At 41.5% G+C, this 24,594-nt stretch overlaps 1 protein-coding gene and 1 pseudogene across 3 annotated transcripts in view; one reads left to right on the top strand and one right to left on the bottom strand.

The window, feature by feature from the left end:
• Positions 1-24,594, top strand: part of LOC124796286 (SPARC-related modular calcium-binding protein 2) — an 814,488-nt gene that overhangs the window by 567,367 nt on the left and 222,527 nt on the right. For all 3 annotated transcript variants that reach the window (XM_047260407.1, XM_047260406.1, XM_047260405.1), the window contains exons 4-5: positions 7,058-7,093; positions 14,508-14,609. In XM_047260407.1, the coding sequence (XP_047116363.1) occupies positions 7,058-7,093; positions 14,508-14,609 (138 nt within the window). The remainder of the gene's footprint in view (positions 1-7,057; positions 7,094-14,507; positions 14,610-24,594) is intronic.
• LOC124796730 lies at positions 1,872-1,989 on the bottom strand (annotated as a pseudogene).

Below are 24,594 nucleotides of genomic sequence, written 5' to 3'. Positions count from 1 at the left end.
ATCCCTCGCCAAATGACCTACCGTGTTTTTCGGCATATCCATCCTCGTTAAAGAGGAAGAGAGCATCACAGCCGATAGGAAGATCACAATTTTCATCGCTACCATTCAGCTGAAATTTCGTTGTCAGTTTATTGGCAACCGGTTTTGACGATACACTGAATCATCAGGCTCTCTAAGTACATAGTGGCTGAATTTTCCCGAAATACATCAGTCAGAGAGTCCAACGTGAAAGTAACTGGCATCCGCATCAGCTCTTGTAAGCAACCACATACAGCTTTTGCTGTCTCGCCATGTGTGGATGCTTATAAGAGCTGATGCGGATACCGGTTACTTTCAGGTGGAACTTTGAAGTCTTTCGGGAAAATTCTGCCACTGTGTATTTAGAGGGCCTGATGATGATGAAGTGTATCGTCGAAACCGGCTGCCAATAAATTGATAATGAAATTACAGCTCAAGGTAATCCAGAAAGAGATTTTCACTCTGCAGCGGAGTGTGCGCTGATATGAAACTTCCTGGCAGATCTCTTTCAGGAGTGCTAGTTCTGCAAGTTTCGCAGGAGAGCTTCTGTAAAGTTTGGAAGGTGGGAGACGAGATTCTGGCAGGAGTAAAGCTGTGAGGACGGGGCGTGAGTCGTGCTTGGGTAGCTCAGTTGGTAGAGCACTTACACGCGAAAGGCAAAGGTCCCGAGTTCGAGTCTCGGTCCGGCACACAGTTTTAATCTGCTAGGAAGTTTCAGCTCAAGGTAATGTTGAAAATTGTAATATACCGTGCTTTTGTTCACTGCCAGGTCTCGATAGACATTTGCAACATCCATGGTTATCTGCGCTACTCTGGTTTTGTGCCAAAAGAAACACAGTGACATCTATCTGCTCTGAACGCACCTCCGTTATAGACACCATTTTGGAGGCTACGTATAGCGCCGACACCTATCGGAAATACATGGAACTATAGGGGCCGAAGCGGAAATATTTCACGGTAAGGGAAATTATTTCACGATGTCACACAACAAATTCTGCGTTTTTCTTCCGAAATTGGCCGAGAAAAAAATGTGTTTTACTTATTGAACGCCCCTCGTACACACACACACACACACACACACACACACACACACACACACACACACACACAAATTTACATATTTCACATTCTGTGGACTACAAGAATCTACAAATTGTTACCAGCACGATACAGACTGCTGTCCGTTCAGGCCGCTAGACGATGACGGCAAGCAAGAAACGTCATATTCGCGTAAAGTGTACTACATGTTTGAATGTGGAAACGATTATCATTTCAATGCAACCGCGCAAAAGAGGCAGGAGTAATCCAAACTACATTCTAAATAAAACGAAAGATTACACAGCGGATTTCACATTCAGAAGATGCGGTTGATTGTCATATTTGGTGAGCAGGTCGTGTTATGCTCCGTGTAAGAAGGAGAAATGCCTTCTACTTCATGTCGGATTCGACAGCGGCAGGATTGTGACCTTTGGGCAGTGGGATTTATTGTTCCGCCATACCGCTGCTCGCTTGTCTGGCTCGCACGTCTGTCGTGAAAATATGGTATTGATTGGTTCAAGAAGGCTATACTCAACTCCATGCAAATACTAAGCGGCCTCGAGCGACAAGCTGCCAGTATGACTAGGATACAGAAACAAAAACTAAACTCCTTCCGAACAGGCCATGAAGGCCCAACGGTACTGACCGGCCGCCGTGTCATTCTCAGTTCATACACGTCACTGGATGCGAATATGGAGGGGCATGTGGTCAGCACACCGCTCTCCCGGCCGTATGTCAGTTTCCGAGACCGGAGGCGCTACTTCTCAATCAAGTAGCCCCTCAGTTTGCCTCACAAGGGCTGAGTGCATTCCGCTTGCCAACAGCGCTCGGCAGACCGGATGGCCACCCATCCAAGTGCTAGCCCAGCCCGACAGCGCTTATCTTCGGTGATCTGACGGGAACCGGTGTTAACACTGCGGCAAGGCCGTTGGCACTAGGATACAGACATGGGCAAAAATATGGAAACACCACACACAACACAGTATCATGTCTAATGTAGCGTAGCAAAACTTTCGGTGTTAAAAACAGCTTCCAGTCGTCGCAGAATACATAAAAACAGGACGCTTGTGGTTTTCAAGGCTATCTTATACCATCTTCCCTGCAAAATAGTGGCAAGTTCACATAACGATGCTGTAGGTGAAAACCGATCACGCACCATTCTCTTCAGACTATGCCACAAAGGCTCAACAATATTAAGATCTGGTAATTGTGCCGGCCAGGGGAGATGGGAAGCCGGCCGGTGTGACCGAGCGGTTCTAGGCGCTTCAGACTGTAACCGCGCGACCGCTATGGTAACAGGTTCGAATGCTGCCTCGGGCATGGATGTGTGTGATGTCCTTAGGTAAGTTAGGTTTAAGTAGTTCTAAGTTCTAGGGGACTGATGACCTCAGATGTTAAGTCCCATAGTGCTCAGAGCCATTTGAACCATGTTTTGGAGATGGGAAAAGATCGTCCTTGTGAACACTAAACCAGTCCTGGACGATGCGTTCTGTGTGGACAGCAGTCACGTCGTTTTGGAAAACAGTATCCCACTGGGGAACAAACATTGTACCATGGAATGGACCTGATCAGCTGAAATGGTCACACTATCCTTGGCAGTAATGCGACCTTGCACAGTAAACATTGGGTCTGTGGAATACAGCGATGTGGTTACGACATCACTGGACCCGCATCACGTTTCACTCTCGGGACGTAAACTCTGTCAGAAGTTGGAAACAGTGTGAAACAAGACTCAAACGACCATGACTTACTTCTATTGCTCCACAGACCACATTTAATGGCTTCGGCACCACGTTTTCCTGGTACAGGCATTTGCGTCAGTGGTGAGTAGCTTTGGAATTCCAGCTCTCCAAGCAATTCCTTGCTTATGGAGCTCCCTTCGTGTTGTTTTGGTGCTGAAAGGGCTTGCAAGCGAGACTTGAACTTCCGCAGTGACATTTGCAGATGTCGTTCTCTTATTTCTCGTCACAATCCTCTCCAGTGTCATCTGTCACAACCACTCACCACACACTCTCGTCCGCGTTGCGACATAGCGGATAATGTTTTCTCGGTTTCCCTTTACGCAATGTAAATTTTCGATAAGGTCATCTGGAAACACAGAACACTTCGACTCCCTTGCTTACTCAAGAACCCACCATACGAGCACCAGCAAAGCATTCACAACAACACAGATCGATCTTCTGACCACGACTGAGACTTTAACGTATTGTGGTCATTGAACAGATGCCGTTCATGCTCAAATAAAACAGCACAACCGGTTTGCCTAAATAGCACAGGATGTACGCATTTCTCGTGGTCTTTCCATACTTCCACGCAACCCCCGTATTATTTGTTTGGGCACTGATTATGGTACAGTCAGATTTTGTATCTAAAGTCAAGAAATAGGCCACTCTGCAGCAAGGCAAATATCCACAACGTCAGTGCTACTACGTCTGGAGCACCACGGTCTTAAGCACGACCACCATCATTGCGTTTACCCTAACGGGACAGCAGAGAGAAGCTCGCCGACAGTGGTGCGCCAAGCTGCAATGCTGCGCACATGACTGGCACCGTGTCATCTTTTCAGAAGAGTCCCCGTTCTGCATACATCATCTCAATAAACGTGTCCGTGTGTAGAGGGTCCGAGAAGAACGAACGTTCCTAGGTAGAATTGCCATATGACCCTAACACCTGGCGTGGTGTATGGGGTGCCAATGGGTACACAACACTATCTCCTTTCGTTCACATAACTGGTAATTCGGACAGCAGGCATTATTATGGATGTGCCCTACTTCGAGATCTCACTGACTTTATTTTCCAACGAGATAACGCAAGAGCGCATATTACCCGTGCTGTCCCGATCAGTCTCGATCCAGAGAGTGTTCGACTGTAGCACTGGCGAGTATGTTCCAGATACTTCATGGGTCACGTGGACCATTTGCCAGCTACAACAACTGAATAACTCTGGCATAGAGCTGAAGTAGCATGGAATGACGTCACCTCCGTTTAAAATCCAAGCTCAGCTCAACTGAATGGTCAGATGGTCTAGAATCGTCGTTGCAGCCAAGAGGTAGCAGCTCCGTGTATTAAAGTTCCCACCCCGTGACGCCTGAAAATTAATTCTCCTTCCTATACTGCTCAGTCCGCAGCTCGTGGTCGTGCGGTAGCGTTCTCGCTTCCCGCGCCCGGGTTTCCGGGTTCGATTCCCGGCGGGGTTAGGGATTTTCTCTGCCTCGTGATGACTGGGTGTTGTGTGATGTCCTCAGGTTAGTTAGGTTTAAGTAGTTCTAAGTTCTAGGGGACTGATGACCATAGATGTTAAGTCCCATAGTGCTCAGAGCCATTTGAACCATTTTGAACCTATACTGCTCACACAAAGCAAATATAATTTCGTTTTCTTCATAAAAGGATACCACAGCCGTAAATTTATCGAGCGTTATGTATGTGGTTCCACCTTGGCACTTGGCTTTCAAGTATTTTTATTTGCTCGATTTTATGCGTGTGGTTTGATAAGTTTGGTAAGAAATGTTTGTTTAGTAAAGAACTCACCTAACTTCTCGATATAGTCTCCTTTGAGGAATATACACTTGGTTCAGCGGACCTCCAGCTTTTGCATCCCATCGGAAAAATAGGTTCTATGAAACTTGGCAAAATACTGGTAGACTGCAACTACCACTTCTACATTTCATGAAAATTTCTTCCCATCGAGCCAAAGCTTCAAGTTAGGGAACGGGAAGGAATCACTTGGGACTAAATGTGGTGAATAGGTGGATGAGGAATTAAGTCAAAGCCCAAGTAGAGTACCTTCGCCTTTGTTATAGCCGATGTGTGGGTTGGTGAGTTGTCCAGGTGCAAACTTTCACCTTTTTTTCAGCCAACGCAGGTTTCAAAAGATCCAACAATGAAGCATAATCGAGTCCACTTATGATTCTGCCTTTTTTCAAGAAATCTGAAGTTTGTTTGTTGAGAATTTTAAAAAAAAAAACAGTGGCCATCACCATACCAGTTGACAAAATGTGGTCTCGGCCTTCCTCAGGAAAATTTTATCAGTTTTTGTCCATTGTTTTGACTGCCATTTCGACTCTGGTGTGTAATGGTGGATCCATGTTTCATCAGCAGTAACAAATCGGCACAAAACTTCTTGCAGGTTGCAGTTAAACATCACGAGACATTTTGTTGAAATGTGCCGGGTGCGTAGACTATGAGCAACCGCGGCACCCAACTCGCACACAGCTTCTTCATAGACAATTTTCCGTGCAGGATATCATGCATTCATTCAGTTAAGATGCCTACTGTCTCAGCAATCTCACGAAGTTTTATTCAACGGTCTTGCATTACAATATTATGGATTTTGTCAATGGTTTCCTTTGTGATGACGTTAATTCGACAGCTGTACCACGATTCGACTTCGGTGCTCGTCGACTACGTTTAAATTCATTCATCCGAAAGTAAATGGTCTTCAATGATGGTGCAGAGTCCTCGTGAAATTCATTCTATTCTGATTTGATTTGTGCAGCAGCCCAATCCTTGAAACGAAAACGTTTATTAACACTACGAAACTTTTTCTCCATTATCAGTCGCAGTCGGCACACAGACCAATTCAGGCGGCTATCAGCAACGAACTGTATGCTGTACATTAATGAAATTCTGTACACGATCCTCGGAATAATCAAGGTTACCAACAATAAAGGCGCAAGAAAAATGTTCCATTCTTTAATGGGAATTTACCAGACTTGTCAAACCACCCTCGTATACATTTCAACCGTTTCGGCCTAACAGATCATTCTTAAGCGCTACAGGTATCGAAACACAGACAGTATCCCTCATTGCTGTTGTTATTTTGAGACCTATAGCACCTTAAAATGAAGAGACTTTGTACTATGGGCTGTTAACTCTCTACGAACAGTCTAGATTGAACATTGTCCCGCTCAAAATGGGAAGAAGCTGCAGCTAATTTAAAGGTGCATGGTCACACAGTGATTTGAATTCTTCTCTCTTGAATACCACTGGGCGTTATTCCCTGCTCCGTAATACTGGTGAACAATTGCATATCATAGTAGGGGACAGATTGTGTGAGCGGGACTCTGCACTGACGCACGAACGAACTCCTGCACGACGTTGGCGTCGGCTCACGGGGGGGACGAAATTGAAAAACTGCCGTTGGGTGTTTATTGTCTCATGATCTGGCTCATTGGAGGTTCACATACATCCTTATAGATCAGTAAGTGGAACGACATGTTTAAAGACAAGGCGCTCACTGGAACAACTTCCTGGAGTGATACTTAATATACGTGTACAAAATTTAGTATACCAGATATGTGATCGCTTTGAGGAACGCTGCGTAAGATTTCGTGAAACTGAGAGGATATAAATTATCGCTGTCGATTAATTTCGTTGACCGCGTCTTGCACACGTACCGTTTAGTGTTGATGATTGTCAGCAAAAAGTGTCGATCGTTTTGCGCAATATAGACGAAATTTATGGAGTACCTACATCAATATCATTTACTGTATCGTAGGTACATCATGCATGACAGGATATAAGAATGAATTAAAAGTGTATCTTCGCATAATTTCGTTCGGTCACCTTCCTTTTGCGACTAGTATATTACACTAGTTAACGAGTAAATCAAAATACGCATGTACAATTACCTTACTATGAAAGACAAACTTTTTAAAGCCATTTTTATAGATATATCACATGACATCAATTGAAATGTTGCAATTCTTGCAGAAGAAACATATTTGTCCAATAAATGAAAATCTAGAAAAGAGAAGCAGCTTTACTGTAAGTGACGTAAAAGTATTAAACATCTTTAGGAACTATCCCCTATTTATGCTATATTTTTTTCAGAAGTATCTATTCTTGTCTAGGGCACTGATAATTAACCTTAACCGAATGCCAGTATAGCTTTAGCCTCATGTCACATATGTTCTGTGCCGAAATCATTTACAGAAATATGAGATTTAAGAAAGGTGTCATTTACGTTTCAAATTATTTATGTCGGCATTTTTATTTACAGGGAAACGGGCAACTAGAACGCCACCTCCGAAGAAAGGTAAGCCAAAAATTACTCCACAGAATCAAAATACATACTGAACATGGTTTGTTTGAAAACAATTATACTCTGAAGTCCAGACGTCCTGCTGACGAGTCTCTGAATACCTGCAGTGGCAGTCTCTCAGGGGACATTCTCAATAAGCATTGTAACTATTCATTCTGGTACTCTTTATCATCTTTCACTAGGCCAATTGTGAACAAAATGATTCCCATAAGTCAGCACATCTGATTTCTCCCTTCAGCTTAAGCCAAACAGAAATATATTATTCGAGTAGGAATCACGATGGTAGACGGAAGTGTACTGACAGTTTGGTCGCCAATGGAAGTACGTGCTGTTACTTGGTTTGAATGGGCACGTGGGACTAGCGTGCTCTTCATACATGAACGTCTACAGACGTGTGTTGTGAATAGATCATTTCTCATCAAAGGGTTGGTCGCTGGTGTTGCACGTTCAGATAAGGGGTGGAAATCATTAAAATAAAGGCGTTTTTCGCTGCGGCGGAGTCTTCTCACGAAATTACAGTCAACAACTTTCTCCTCCGAACGCGAAAATATTCTGTTGATACAGGCCTGCATAGGGAGAAATGATCACCATGATAAAATAAGGGCAATCAGAGCTCGTACGGAATGATACAGGTGTTAGTTCTTTCGGCGCGCTATAAGAGAGTGGAACAATAGAGAATTGTGAAGCTGATTCGATGAACCCTCTGCCAGGCATGTAAATGTAATTTGCAGAGGATTGATGCAGATGAAGTGAGAACTTGCGTTGGATCAGAGGGTCTCAAAACAAGACTGTGATTACGGGACAAAGCGATATCCTGGCTTCTTCAAACAGAAATGGGTAACTGAGGGGGTTTCGAGTAACACATTTATGCAATTCTTGTAAGATTGTAGCGCTGTAAAGACACACAGATTCAAATGGCCGTTATACCTGTACTGGGAATTATGCTCGCACTATCCCTACCACTCCCGTAGGTGGATTTTAATAGCACAAACCCTTGTTTCCAACATAGTTCTAAAAAAAGATAGAGCTTAAACTTCCTTATTTAGGTATTTGCCTGTTTTTGGTTTTGGTCCCCCTTCACCCGTGGAAAGTAGCTTAATTACAGAAGCATAGAGGTCTCTGTTCTGAAATAAGCAGAACTTCGTCATTAAGGTTTCTGTTGTAACGTCAACTTCATGTACATTTTCGGATCAAGCATATTTGCCTGTTCCTAAAATAAGATGTTTAAAACTTATCGCACGATCATCGTCTTCAACGTCCTATGCCTGCAGTCATAGATTTTCCTAGATATCTGACTTTGATCCATGCGTAGTAGATGGTCATGCTGTTCCTTTCTGTACTACTGGATCTCTTCTGTTATTCCCCTCTTATTTCACTGCTTCTCTTATAATCTTGCAATTTCTAACCTGATAAAGTTCTTTGAAGTCTCATTTCTGCCGTTTCAAATCTCTGTAATTATTTTGTCTTTAAAGTGCGTACTTCGGATCCATTGGGCAGTAAAAGCACAGTCATAGTATTACAGAATTTAAGAACTCTCTCTTTGCTTATTTTGTCCAGCAGCGCTCTCTCTCTCTCTCTTTCTTTCTTTCTTTCTTTCTTCTTCTTTTTTTTGTCATGTGTTGTGCCCAAGCGCACCCGCCTTTGGCGTTTTCTACTTGTTTTTATATTGTGAGGAAGGGTAGGTTTTTCTCGACTTTGTTAGCACTTAGGCTGTCCTATGGGTCCTTCGTTCTTCTGCCTATTTGTCCTTTTTTATTGTTAGATTTTCGTTTTTCGTCATTCTATTTGTCGTCTTGAAATCTTGTCTATTTGTTTTTCTTTTGAAGTTCTTATCCAGGTTTGTAGGTATCATCCTGAAATGGAATGCCTTCTTCGGTAGAATTTTGTAGTGTTATCTAGATATTATAGATTTCGGGGCTCTATATCTGTGCCATGGTTATAGGTCTACTGTGGCAACATTTGTGAGTTGAGAGGTTCGTTCCTAAGAAGCGTGTAAAACCTTTGTAATTTCTTATCAGAATCATTAATTTTTTAAATAGAAATGGAGCCCCTCCACGCCCACACCGGCATGATGGCCAGCTGTAGAGGTTTACTGCCATCTGTGCATAAGGATTAGTTTTCACTAAAGTAAGGTGTCGCAGGATGTGGGTACTGCGATGTTTACTTACGTTTGGCTAAGATTAACCATTAATACGCGCCCCTCTGGGTCGAAAGTAAACGAAGGGTAGCGGTTTGAAGGGCAGAGAGAAAAAAGTGCCAACGCAAGAGCCAAGGGAAAAAAATCCTCTGCGATAGTAGGTCGGGTAGTAAGAGCCGTAGCGGATGTCTTGCTGCCTGCGATAGGTCATGCAAGGGTAGGCTTTGTTAGTAGTGGGTATCATGCAGGTCGATACGTTTGACGTTGTGCGGTGCTATTACTCGGCGGCTACCGCTGAGTGCCGGTGTGTATCTCTCTGTCAGCGTCAGCATACATGTAAGAGTTAGGTTCATCAACCTTTTGTGTCTGATAGGTCATATATCAGATGCACAATGTAGGGTGATGTTGGCGATTTGTTTGTGCGTCAGTGTGCGAGCTCGTCGGTTTCCCTGCTACAGCCTGTTGATTGGCTTTAATAGCAGCTGGTATATCCAGTCAACGTTGCTGATATGCAGGGGCTTGCCGTCGTTTGTCGCTTGTTGGTGTATGTTAGCTTGCCATAGGTGGTTAAGCCCTATGAATCATTAACATAAGCCCAGGTAGTTAAATATATGGACTTGTCCTAACATTATCGATTGCGATTTTAGTTAAATTATATGTAAGGACCATGAAGCTCGCTGTAGGTTGTCTCCGTAGCTGCCACTATAACCGGTCATCTGTAAAAAGGAGTGAGTTCAATACGACACATCTCGGTGGGAAACGATCTTCCATTTTCAGTTGGCCGATAAGACAGCCTTGTCTGACTCCTTCTGTGAGTCTTCTCATTCCTGTACTAATAGCTGAGTCGAGACATTTCTTGATACTGTTATCAGCACACAAACTCTGGATGGATGTTATTAAATGCTGAGGACTGTCATACTCTCATGACATTTCCCATGACCTACCATCCTGTCGAAGCTCTTTTCATAATCCACAAAAGCAATATGCGTTGAGACATTGAAGTGTCTATGCTTATCTATTATCTGGTTTATCGAGAAAAAACAATCCATACATAATCTTGATCTAAAAACCCACTGTCAGAAAAGTTTCTGTTAATATGTTTAATCTTTCAGAAAGCTCTCACAGTTAAGTAGGCTTATATCTCTACAGTTATTGGTCATTCCGGTCTCTTTATTACTATTATTATTATTATTATTATTATTATTATTATTATTACTACTATTATTGCCGCACAGAGTGCCCGCGTTGTTAGAGGCGCCATGTCACGGATTGCGGGGCCTCCCGCCGGAGGTTCGAGTCCTCCGTCGGGCATGAGTGTGTGTGTTGTTCTTAGCGTAAGTTAGTTTAAGTATTGTGTAAGTCTAGGGAGCGATGACTTCAGTAGTTTGGTCCCTTAGGATTTCACACACATTTGAATATTATTATTATTATTATTATTATTATTATTATTATTATTATTTTGTACATGGCTGGAGCAACAACAGTAGGATGAAAATTTCTTGTACAAATAGCCAATCAGTTGCGAAAGGGAAGGTTTGTTATAACCTCCTTTACCATGGTTTCAACGTTTATACAAACGTCGTCTTCAAAAGGAATATTGACAAATGGATTGCATGTTGTGGCAGAAGTACGTTAAAATACAACCGAAAAGCGTTAGTCAGATATAAAATTTCACCTTCATAATGATTAAAACATGCACAACATGGTTGTTGTCATTTGGTATTTCCTCACCAATGCAGAGGAGCTTCCTTTAGCCGAAGCGTTGCGTACGTGACGCTAGTGGACTAGACGAATATTGGTGAGGAAATACCAAATGACAGCAAACGTGTTGTGCATGTTTCGCTTATTATGGAGGTGAAATTTTGTATTTGACTGACGCCTATCAACTATGTTTTATCGTACGTCTGCCACAACAGTTTTCAATATTTCCTTCTGAAGAAGACGTTTTATAAACGTTTAAATCATGATACAGGGGTTTTAATGAACCTTATATTTTGTAACAGATTGGCTGTTTACTTTTTCTACAAGATGATTTTTTTAAAGTGCAGGCTAGACTACTGAAATCTGTCAATTTTTGAAACATGCCCAAATGCATAGATTTATAGCATTTAAAAGCTCAATCATAAAATTTTGAGTTGTAGTGTAAGGACCTTAATTACGAAGTAAACACGCCAGAATTGCGTATTTGTAGGAGTTATCGTGCATCGACATAGCGGTGATGGTCCTTACATGACAACTGAAGCCCTGATGACAAGCTGCACTTCCAAATGTACATTGGCGAATTATAAACGCTTCTGAAAACACAGTATACGGATTTTAGTATTAAGTTTAACTTTGCTCCTTCTGGTTGCGGCTTCTACGGTGTACCTCTGAAGTGTGTCTGTTGGTTTCAGTTGCTAATCACCCACAAGCGAGGACAACAATCTGTTGGTTTCCTAGTCCTTCGGCGGCCGCAGATCGGTCTGTAAAGCTCTTCTGCGCCTTACATAGGCCACCCTGCGAAACACATAGGTCGAAGAGCGGAGTTGTTAATTATATTTTAATCTCGGTTTGCATTTTTGTTTTCTTTCGAGTGGTGCTGAAAGTCTATGGAGGCTACCGTGCGAAGGTGGAAAAGATCACCTATGGTAGATAATTTGTGTTATTAACAGAGGTAGTGTTCCACATACAGGAAAACAGGTGCACAAATCACAAAGAGAACATCTGAGCACAGAATTATGCTTTTGTCCTGTAAACACCATGAATTAAAACGTATGTTACATCCAACAAGTCAACCTGGAAGAGAGATTTATTTAAGAATTCCATGATCATTGCTTTATTTAAAGGAGATAAAAACAGATCTTTCGTTTTTACTTGCAACATGAGTTCATATAGAGCACGATCATTGTCGCACGCTTTAACAGCAGTCAATGAGTATTGCAGTACTGGCAACATTTTAACGAGAATGTTAATGAAAATGCCTTACAATAATTGCAGAGAGATACTGAACTATTTTCTTCCTTAGCACTGTCCATGAGTGAGGTCTTCCTTGTTACATTATTTTTTCTGCGCCAGCTCTATTTCACTTGCTATTTCGCAGTCGTTACTTTTCTCATTTGTTCAAAATTTCCAGTATTTGCCATTTGAATGTATGAGGGGTAGCAAAATGAAAAAAGAGCACTTTCCAATATGGGATGGAATGGTTTCATTCAAAAGTAATCACCAGAAGCGTTAAGACGTTTATCCCACTAGATTCGTAGATCACAGTCGGCGGCTGACGGATCCAAAACCGCACCCACTCATGCATTTCCTCGTCCGACTGGAACCGACGTCCATGCAAGTCGCCAAAGATGTGAAAATCAAAAGGTTAAATATCCAGGCTGAACGGAGGATATTGCAGTGTTTCCCAGGCAGATCACTGAAGCTCTGCCTTCGTCCCATTGGCAGTGCGGGTCGGGTGTTATCGTGCAACAGGATGATTCTGCTTTTAGCCGAGTTCCCCGAGCGTGGAACCGCAATCACTACGCAGCGCTATCAAGACACTTTGCAGAAACTGCGACGTGCCATTATGTCCAAACGCCAAGGAATGCTGTCGGACGGAATCATCCTGTTGCACGATAACGCCAGGCCCCGCACTTCCAATCGGACGAAGGCTGCGCTTCAGCGATTAGGCTGGGAAATGCTGCAACATCCTCCGTTCAGCCTGGATTTTTCACCGTGTGATTTTCACGTCTTTGATGACCTGCATGGATGTCCGTTGCACTCGGACGAGGGTTGCAAGAATGGGTGTGGTTGTGAATCCGCCAGTGTCCGATCTCGTTCAACGGAACAGGAACTGATCGTTTCGTCACCCAGTTGGACAAACATCTTAACATGTGTGGTGATTACTTTTGAATGGCAGAATTCCATGGTCCCGTTGGGCGGGCGTTGGATTCTTATTTGACTGTCCCTTATATCTGGTTACAACTGTAAAGAAAGTGGTTACTGACTTAAAAGTACCGCTGGACATAGAGTGCATTGCGGATGGTGGATTATCACAGAAGGATGGAAGGGTGTGGGATCATTTATAGTGATCTCAAGTAGTTCAAGAAACCCTCTCTTCGCGCACGTTAAGTCATTTACGGAGACCTAGGAACCTAAAGTGGAATGGCTAACTCCCGTGTAATAAGCACCGTGCAGATCGGTCATCCATGAAGTATTGTCACCAATATCAACAACACCTGGAACTGAGTTTAGAAGTTGATATCTTTGTAATGAAATAGCATAATCAGTCGTCAGCTTTGAACATAACTGATAACTACGTCACTCTGTCGTACCTTTCACATTCTCTGCCACCAGTCTGATATTCCTGGCAGCATGTACTGACTCAAACTTCTCAACGGAATAAAACATCAATTCTATGCGTAGTAGACAACCAGTAAGCCCCCTATTCTCTAAAGAATCGAGCTCCCCTGTATGAAACAGCTCGAAACTTCTGATTGCTTTACAAATGAGTTAATGTGTTAAATATTTGGCGTTAAGCACATAAGCGAGAAAAGGTTTATAAAAGGTTTGCAATTGTGTCTAAAATTTCTTGGATGTCGCTAAGTGCTCTCATTATCAAACATTGGCAGAGCGTTATCTGGATAATTTGCGCTCCGTTTTAAGCAAAAACTAGTGTTTCGTGATTCTCAGTGTTTATAACGTCATATTTCAAGAAGCAAGAGTCGTAGAATAATATAACTTTGTGAGTACATTCATTGATTTACGTCGACACCGCATGTAAAATGTATTGCGAATACAGTTAGTAGCAAAGAATAAATAAATTAAAATGTCATGCATGGTGAGATAATTTTACCGCCTGAAAAGCTAAAGTGTATTGATAAACTTCTTTTCCTTTTGTCGTTCTCTGGGGAGTGTCAGCCAGAAAGTTTCGAAGATGTGTGGAATTGTGTGGAGTTTGTTGCCAAGTCACAAAGTGCTCTCGTTCTAGCTGACTGTAGTCTGGCTATTTGCGCGCGGTGATTTCGCTGCCTCAATATCTATACACAGTTTCTAACTGTTATATTTGTCTTGCTGTCTTGAAATTTTCACATAAGATGGTGATATAGATTGTGGAATATTTACTTTATATTGATAAAAAATTTATTTCATTAGTCAAGTGACAACTAGAGTAAAATTGCCACGAAGTTTTAGTTCCCTCCAACAAAGCTATTTCAGCAGCTGTTTTTGCTAAATACTCTGCATTGTTAATTGACTGACACGCCCAAGCATTTACAACGTCCAAATCTATTGGATTATGTTGCTTTGCAGGCTGCGCTCACAATGACCGGTCCAAGTTCAGCCACAACTTGATCAAGAACTTCCGTATTGAGTACAACCGTCTGCCCCAGTCGTCGCCAACTGCCACCAAAGGTGAGTTGACCTCTTCTATTGGTTATCTAACAACTGCATCATTTTGCGATTTGCAATCACATTACTGATTTTACTGTTTACTGTATACAAGCAAATTCAATATTGAATGAGTCCTCTTAATCGCCCTTCTTGCAAATTACAGCTTTATTACATTTTCGTAACATTGTCTGATCTTAAGCAGGAGGTCAAATACTAGATTTGAAAGCTTGAACCAGCACTGCTGAACGTGTATAACAATGTTCTCGACCTTCTTGTAGCATCAAACGGAAGTAAAAATTCGATCTTTCGAAGGCAGCGCCCATCTTCGTCTGAAGCAAGTCACCCCTACCGCTGACGACGATGGAGGCAGTCAACGAAAGCCCGATTTTTTAATCTGACGCGAAAAAAGAAGAGAACATTCTATTCAAGGATTTCGTGATTGGAAACTTTTCCATCGCAAAACTTCTTAGAATCATGTTCGATAAAATTGGAATGCAAGCGACGGAGGATACCCAGCAAACTCGTTGTACCTCTCGCAAAACGACATTGGAAAACAAGGTTTTCTCTTCTCACGACATTCTTGACCATTGTCACTAAATATAAAAAGCATAACTTTACATGATATTGCTAGCAGTCACAATAGAAAATTAAGTAACCCGCTGGATAAACACTTAGACCTTGGTAAAAGGGTGCTGACTTGATCAAAAATAAAGTTGCTCCTGTTTCCATACTGATGATTGGTATTGGTGTGAACCGGTTCAGGACACGAACACCAATATTTGTCTTTCGTTACCAGTGCTTCGACCGCATTTCACACTTCTTATACTGCTGCACGTTTTGGACGAGATGACGAGTGTAGTGATAGATGTAGCAAGTTATTTCCTATATCTTCCCTGCGGCCTGTACTGAAATACGAGCCCAAATAAGCTCTGCTAGTCTAAGGACATGGAACAGGATCGAGGTCTTCTTAGGAACATCGACGTGAATTGATGGACATGGCAACAGCACAACGTCAATTAGAACTAAACTGGTATGCATAGCAATAGCATAGATGCGTAAAAGTGAATTAATACACTGAGGAGTAGAAACTGTTAAAATCATGAACACGTTTATCGAACGCTACCTACTCCAGTACTTCCACGTCCGTGGAATATGTTGCTAAATATTTCATCTCTATGCGAGCTTATTTTCAGTACGGAAAAAAGTAATTCCTGCAGATGAATAATGGTGTGATTACGTGATGGCTGGTGTGTGTGTGTGTGTGTGTGTGTGTGTGTGTGTGTGTGTGTGTGTGTGTGTGAAGTTGCTGGAATATTTCAGGTGTAGATCGCAACACAGTATGCTCGGAGGACGTGCACATGCAGTTTATTGACATCTTTCGGGCATTTTGAAAAAAGGCGAATCATTGACACGTTGGACGTGGGCGTACCGTACAAACAAAGTGCACAGGCGATTGGCTGGAGTGCAGCGACTGCAGAATAAGTACCGAGGAGGGGCACTCAAGACAACGGTGAGGTAAGAAGTGTTGCCGTGCGTCGTTTACCGCTGACTCCATAACGCAGACTCGCATGATACAGAGAAAGAGCCAACAGAAACGTTGAGTGGCAATCAGTGGTGTTCAGCGATGTCAAACATCGATTTGTGGCAGTCATATCGACAGCAACGCGTCCGTAGACGAACTGGTGAAAGGTCACAGGAAGCAGCGATTCTGGAGACTACACCTATCCAGCTATGGAGTCATGGTATGAGGAGCTATTGGACGTGACGAAAGGGCTTATGTGGTAATTCTTGAAAGGGTTTTGCTTGAATGCTAGCCACTATGTGACAAGAGCGGTAAACGCTATTGCCGTACATTTCGTGATCATGGTACGAAATGGCATATCCGAGATAATGCATATTCCAGCAGGATAACACGTGATCCCGCACCGCAGTCCACACACTAAAAACACCTTGAGGCACGTATGTGCCCTTGACAGGCCTGTCGAGTCTCCTAATCTCTCACCCATAGAGCATGTTTGGGATGATATGGAAGAGGTATACTTTCGGATTGCTGTGTCTGCCAGAGATATAATTTTTTATCAACTGGGTTTTTATCAAGGCTTGTGTAAGCAGGGAGTGCCTTTTGTGCTTTGATTTCATATAATGTAAAGACTGTTGAATCTGGTCATCGTGGAACAACAAGTGCCTATACTGCTATCGCAGCGTATGAGGTGTGTTCATTTTCAATCACGCAAATAGTTCCCAAGTCAACATCCATCCGCTAAGTGGAGCATGTCTCCATTCAGAGAATGTATCAATAGTTACTTGGACAGTACAAGTGCTGTGCCTCAATACAATGTTAGGACTTACCTACAATCGTCGCAGAGAAGAGTCCAACTGGTTAACTGGTTATTCTACTGGTTCAGTGATATCGGTCACTGGATCCAACGCCAGATCAGTGTTGAGAGATAGATCAGTGCAAGTGAACTTTGAACAACATTTCCACGCACCTTTTTCACACTCGAATTACGTAATGTGTAATTTATATTAACAAATCATTCAGGCAAACTATAGCAATATTTAGGGCAACACGCCCTCAGTTGTGCCGTAGCTTGCTTAAACCTATTTGGCCCTGTGACGAAGCTGTATAGTTGCTGGGTGCAAGCAAGCCACCTCAACAGCAGCAACTACTGGTTGGTTATAACTAAAGTGCAGTCACTCAAAGAAGTCCAGTGTGGGTTATAATTATAGTATGGCAACCGAACTTGCTGAATATTCTAATGCGTTAATGCAGAAACGACTTAAGCTGGAAAAAAAATAGCTCCAATTTCGGCCGCCAGGAGTTAATCTGGCGCTGTACAGCATCTCGTGGAGTCCCCGGTGCTCATATTGAACAAATTGTGTAAGCGGCAGTTAATAATATCAACACTCTGCCTTTCCCACTAGTTTGGCCGCTTCTGCTCAGAGTTTGTGTCGCCTGGCCACCAAGAGTTGTTGCAGGACGATTGATTCACGGATCCAGTTATATGGCTCCTTCCGTGTATAGCGATTTTACGACTATGACGGGTGGGACCTGAAGATGGCATTAATGTAATGCCGAAACTGGTAGCACATAGAAGTTCTTAAAATAAAATAAATTTATACAATAGATACGGCTGTTGGTAAATTATTGCATCAAGGAGCTTATGCTCACGTCCCGTTGCTACCTATTACATATGGAAACATTTCTATACGTCTTTTTTTCATTGACAGCGCCAGATTTTCACTTGATGGCCAAAACTGGAACTAATATTTTTACAGGGTAAATCGGTACCGTATTAACGCATTAGAATATTTACACGTTTCGCTGTCAGGCCATAAATACAACCCACACTGGGCTTCTGTGAGTAACTGCACTTTAATTATAACCACGCAGTACTTCCAATGATGGGCGGTTCTCTTCCTGCCTCATTTACGTGTGACGCCAAGACTATTTGGTGAGTACAGCACATACCAGCCTTCACCAAGCAATCTTCATGAACTGACACAGTTTGTGTTGCAGGCATCGCAAGAGGTTCCTCAATATGACGATCTGAGGCTGTTTGCTTCCGTGCCACAAAGAACACAAGAGCATATTCTTGTCCGTTGCAGTCACACTGTGGGGCGGCGGTTGGAAAATTTACTGTTGTATTTTATATAATGTTTGGTTTGTAGAATGTAAAACCAGTTCCTATTATTTATGCTTTTGTTTGCCGTTCTCAACACTGGCTCTCTAACTACAATATTGGCAACCAGAAAGTGATTAGCAAAACGTGAAGCCTGTAATTAGAATTCCTAGTGCCCACTTCATCTGGGAAACACACTTATAACTGCAGCTTATAGCTCAGAGGAAATAGGAGATTGTCTGGGATTCATAATCAAAAACGATCGTGAAAAAAAAACTTTCTCTATATTCTGAAAGTCACAGATGAAAAAAAAAAGAATAATCCACACAATCTAACTAACAGAGCAGTTCAGAGTCTAATGCGCTGATGCCACTATAACTGTCCAAATTAAATATTTAAATGAATGCTCGTCATAATTTGATGAATATGCTCATCAAATGCCACGCTAAATAATGGTAGAATGTTTGTCCCGCGGCGGCACGTGAAAATACGACACATGCAAACTGAAGACATATCATTAAAGTCATCCCAGAAATAACACTTCACTCGAAAATGATTCCATGGTTACGCATATCTCGAGTAACTTAATACGGCATCCGAGGCTGTTTGTAGCAATGATACCGACGCGACGCGACTCCCGACACATATGGTGTGCTATTCAGCGTCTGGAGAGAACTGGGGCCTTGCTTCCTCGCGCAGCGTTCTTATATATAAAGCCGCGGTGCGGACGGCTAAGGGAACGCCTGATCAAATCGGCTCTCCCGACTAGCTGCTGGGCTAGTAATGCACCACATTAAGTTACCGAATAAATCATAGCGTCTTTTGCTGATGGCCGATGAAGCTCTTAATTGAAATGTGCATTCAGCACACAGGTAAGTAGTCATAATAAAAGTTTGACGTGGCTAAGTTAAATATTTTGGGCGAGAGAATTAATTTAATTACACTGCACGCAGTAGACAAGCTCTGAACTTGCCCTTTGGAGATATGCTATCGCTATAGTGTTATAGTTATTCAAATGAAACTTCTCACATCTTTATGATTATAGCGGATCTCCAATCTACTTAAATATAAACATCCTAGCCTTATTTATTAGCCTACTTAATCTATCTTGCTTCCTTAATTTTTAAGACAAAAACCAGAAAATCATGAATTTCAACTAAAATCTTAATTTGTGAGATCCAGAGTACTGTTTCTATTAAATAATTATGAAAAAGGAATCTAAATATAAATTTTTAATTCTCTAGCTCTTTTCTGTTGCGCCAATGATTTTTACAGAAAAACGTCCAAATTTCGAAAATGGTTATAGTTATCGAACTGATATTCAACACATATTAGTTTAGTATTACTCCTGACATGCTAAAACCGTTTCAGGTTATTTGCTAAATTTTTTAAAGTGTTGCACAACATTTATGACGTCAGAGCTAGTTACAGCGGACTGGCTGGCACACAATGGAAAGACTGATGTGCATTTATTACGGTTGAGTAAGCTGCTTCCCTACATCACCCTCTACTTAAATTTTTTGTTTTTGAATGTTAATGAACGAAAAAAAATTAATTACAAAAAGGGAAGCAAGAGTACAGCTTAACTCCCTATGAAAATTTAAAATTGAAATGTAAACATATAGAAATATTAAAAGGAAACTGATTACCTACTTAAATTATTTAAATTACAGGCATGTTCACTGCCTCTTACGCAATATTATCCCTCAAAATTTAAGCAAAATCAATGAAGCACTTTGGCATACATATTGCCTTAGACAAACAAACACATAAAAATATGTAAAACTATGAAAATCTTAAATCCATTAAATACATTTTTACATACACAAATTCACAGAAAATAACACAGTTATTGATGATACAACAACAGATGATTATATCTTAGCAGTCTTTTCTAAACCTGAAAGAAAATTTCACAAATCATTTTTTTACGCACGTTGTTGTAGCCGCTTTGGCTGGCGTTCTACACTTCCATTCACAAGGGTAGAGGAGGGGAAGTTGCTATGGTGTGCGTCCTTCACGTTCACTCTAAATTACATGGGGAAATGGGAGGGGTCACTGTGAGTTGTGTCCAAGTCACTCCACGCTTTCACGCAGCTACCAGGCTGCCATTATCTGGTTTGTCCTGTAGAACAAACAAAAAGAGTGCCTCAGACTCTGTTCACTTGTTATCTAAGGGTGGGTCACAATGAAATGGGGATATATACATTTTATCCATCAATATTTTGCTGGAACAAAGTTAACAGAACTTTTTCAATATTACTCTCGTGGTTACTTAATTGTCGTAAAATCGGTAAACAAATGGCTTTAAACGCCGTTAGTGACGTACTAGAGAAAATTTATGCTCAAGGCATGCAATCATGAATCCTATGTAATCTTAATTTATTATTTCTGGGCCGGAACACTGAACCAATGCTCGGTACATTCCTGATACATTTGTATTTTATTCACTTAGCTGACTCATCTTTGATTACCCTATTCTTAGAGATAGTATGAGTATATTTGATTAGTAGTTGTTTTCTCAGCTTCTTTGTACATGTGAGTAACTTTTGGTAATAGTACAGTTCTGAGTGTTCAAAACACACGTTTAGTTGACTACTAAATCGACTTATTGGTCCTCTGCTGCTGTGTCAGTTCCACATCTGCAATTATGTACTTACTTACTTTGAAGTGTATTTATGCTGAGCTATCAATAGTGTTTCACGTCTGCCATTATGTTACTCAATTATGTTGCTAGTGTAATTACACTCACTCTATTAACATTTAAAGCATAGGATAGCACATTTATTTCATATCTATAGTGTATTGCAGCTTATCAGTTTGCTCACGTGGCAATCCATTTCCACTGGATCGGACGCTGAAACCACAGGTAGTCTCTCTCGACCTACCACTAAAGTGCATCAAGTAATTATGGATGAGCGTAATGCTAAATTCCTTAAATCTATAGGACACCATGAGCTGCTCTGTCTCATCTAACATAAGGGTACCTATGGTCGCATTCACGCCTCCAACTCATAACCTCAATACATGTAGGTGTGTCCTGTCACACACTACACCAAAGAACGGCCAGCTCCAACCTTATAAATATTTCAAAGACGTGTCCTTCACGTCTCAACCACAAACACTGTTCAATTCTATTACACTGCCATTCCTTGCTACACAAGGTGAGTTTATTCTTACAACTTATCTGCATTTTTTTTCATAACACTAAGCAATCTCTTTTACTATTAATTAGTTAGCTCTACAGCATACAATAGGTTTCTCTGCCACTTCAGATCCTGCTTGTACACGAATTTGTATATCTTATTAAATTACTATTGGTGGACCATTTCCAATAAAACAACACTTTGTACTTATAATATTACCAGGGTTCTATACATACTTGTTACTCAAATACATTATATCTTAATTACATCATACTTCTCTGTTGTTTACATCACTGTTAGGTTTGTCACATTAGGTATTTTTCTTCACTAATCGGTGGATAGAATGGTTCCAGAACTCATGGCTTGATAGCCATGACGGAAAATTTTCATATTGGAAAGAAGAGGTCAACATCTTTATGGATAGGAAAGATGAAGATTGAGTGAGATCTAAAATGGGAAAGAAGATCTCACACAGCTGGGACTGCACAGCTGCCACACTGTGTAGAGGTTACAGAACAATCTCCTCCCTACAGAATTCACTAGTTTATTATTGGCTTGATAACCATACCGGAAAATTTTGTGTTGGAAAGAAGAGGTCGAAATTTTAGGTGGATAGGAAAGATGAAGAATGAGTGAGACCTGAAAAGGGAAGAAGATCTCACACAGCTGGGACTGCACAGCTGCCACACTGTAGAGGTTACAGAACAACCTCCTCCCTACAGCATTCATTAGCTTATTATTGGCTTGATAACCATAACGAAAAATTTAGTATTTGAGAATAAGAGCCGAAATTTTGGTGGATAGTAAAGATGAAGAATGAGTGAGATCTGAAATGGGAAAGAAGATCTCACACGGCTGGGACTGCACAGCTGCCACACTGGGTAGAGGTTACAGAACAACCTCCTCGCTGTAGAATTCATTGGTTTCAGAAAATTTTCGTATTGGAGAGAAGGGGTCGAAATTTTTGTGGATAGGAAAGATGAAGAATGAGTGAGACCTGAAAAGGGAAAGAAGATCTCACACAGCTGGGACTGCACAGCTGCCACACTGTGTAGAGGTTACAGAAAAACCTCCTCCCTACAGAGTTCATTCATAACCTATGACCACGCCACGTCGATCTGAAAATACCTTATGATGCCTTTTTAAAACCTGTCTCAGTTCTTCCTTCTGATTAGCTGAAATTTTATCGATTTCCTGCAATTTAGCTTCTATTTTGTCCAAAATAATTGCTTCTTCTTCTTCTGTGTTTAGCTTACTTCGTCCCAATATCTCCTATTTTTCAGAACTCGTATAGGCAGCTCCCAAGTTTCATCATTAGTTACCACATGTTTATCACTAAAAGGTACTGTAACTACTCCGGTTATTGGCAAGACCATTTTTAACTGGCTTCTTTCAAAGTCAACAATACTCTGATATTTCGACAAGAAATCTACGCCAATTAAAACCTCAATACTGAGATTGTTTACAATTAAACATGGATGATCAATGAAATTACCATTAATGTTAAAGGGCAGCAAAGCTTCTTGCTTTACCGTTTTAGACACCTTGCCAGTAGCACCAATTATTCTTAGTCCTGATACCCTCATTACTGCAAGCTTATCTTTACCAGGTAATGCAGCAAAGAAGGACTGAGATATCGCACTCACCTCACTTCCACTGTCTAAGAGACAACGTACATTGATACCCAACATATTCACTATTATTATAGGGTGGCTTATTCTAGGTTGTACAGGTGGTTCCTCAAACTCATCCAATAGTTCCTTTTGGATTTGTCTCCAACTAATGTGATCGACATCTGTCTTCATTACATTTAGGTCAAAGTGTGTAGGGGTTTCCTGAATTACATTTTCAGCTGCCTTTTCCAGTCGGTCTATTAATTTCAAATCGAAACACCGCACGACTTGATTACATTTAGTTTGCTGAACATGACCCGAATTACTGTAGTCTGAGCGCTTCTGCGCCTTCAGACCAGGCATGACACTAGTTACAGCTAAACCACTTTTACTGTTATCGTCGGGTTCCTTCTCAAGTACAACTGGTCACAGCTGCTGGGTTCATCGACCCCCAAAGGGCTACCCTCTACATTCTCACTTACCTCCTGTCCTAAATCTATTAGTACAGTATCAACCTCCTGCACAGGCACTTTAGATAAGAGCACATCATCCTCATTGTAAATATAAGCATTCTTCACCTGACAATTCAGTATTTTGTAGCTCTTCCCTACTGTTACACTGTTGCGCCTTCTCTTTCTCTTTCCACTTAGAAAGCATCTCCAACACGGTATCTATCAAATACTGTGAGTGATCTAATATTTCTGCTGTATCCTTAGATGCTACCGACCCTTCATCCACATGTTCAGTCTGAGTATTCTGATCTGTCTTACCAATTACTGTAACTACTGGCTTAGGAAAAGTAACCGCCTGGTGAGCGCCAGTGTCCTCATAGACGGGAACTAGTTTTCCTGCCTCGGCCTACTACTGTTTCCTTTTTTTCCATTATAGTTACCTGGCACAGCATTGCTTTCCGCACTGTTGTTTACCTGCATAATTTTGTTTGGAACAAAATTACTATCGTTTGGATGCCATTGTTGGTTCTGATAATTATTTCTCCAATTCCTACCTCTCTTAGGATGGCGAACACCTACTGTCCTGATGTTTACATTGCCATTCTACTCGTTCTTCAGATTATTACTAGTGTTATTAGCATTTCTGTTATTACGTGCTTGCTCCTCATTGGCAGCAACACGTTCTACACGTTCCAAACATTCAATGAAACGATCCAGATTGTCTCTAGGGGCAGATATAATTCTAGTTTGCCAATACCATGGCAGTTTGGCTTCAAGACCTAGTATTATAATTTCAGGTTTTAGCTTTTCGGCCAAATGTGACAAACGTGAGATCCATGACTTAGCAAACTCTTTTATAGATTCCTTGCCTGCATTGAAGCGTTTTCCACTCCAAAAATCTCTCAACACTTCATTTTGCTTATTGCTAGACCAATACTCATTAACGAAAGCTGTTTTAAATTCCGCTAATGTTTTACACTTCAACATAACATCAGCTGACCAACGCATGGCGTCACCTGCTAAATGGCTTCTAATAAATGAGATTTTCTCTCGTTCAGACCAAGTTGGTGGAATCACATCTTCAAAATCGTTCCAGAAATCTAGCGCGTGGATATTTTTATCTGGATCGAACCGCAAGAACTGCCGACACCCAATAAAAGCGGCGTTTTCAG

This window comes from Schistocerca piceifrons, chromosome 4, assembly GCF_021461385.2.
Source record: "Schistocerca piceifrons isolate TAMUIC-IGC-003096 chromosome 4, iqSchPice1.1, whole genome shotgun sequence".
NCBI lineage: Eukaryota > Metazoa > Arthropoda > Insecta > Orthoptera > Acrididae > Schistocerca > Schistocerca piceifrons.
Note: the sequence above shows the minus strand (reverse complement) of the source record. Positions and strands in the feature narration are given on the sequence as shown.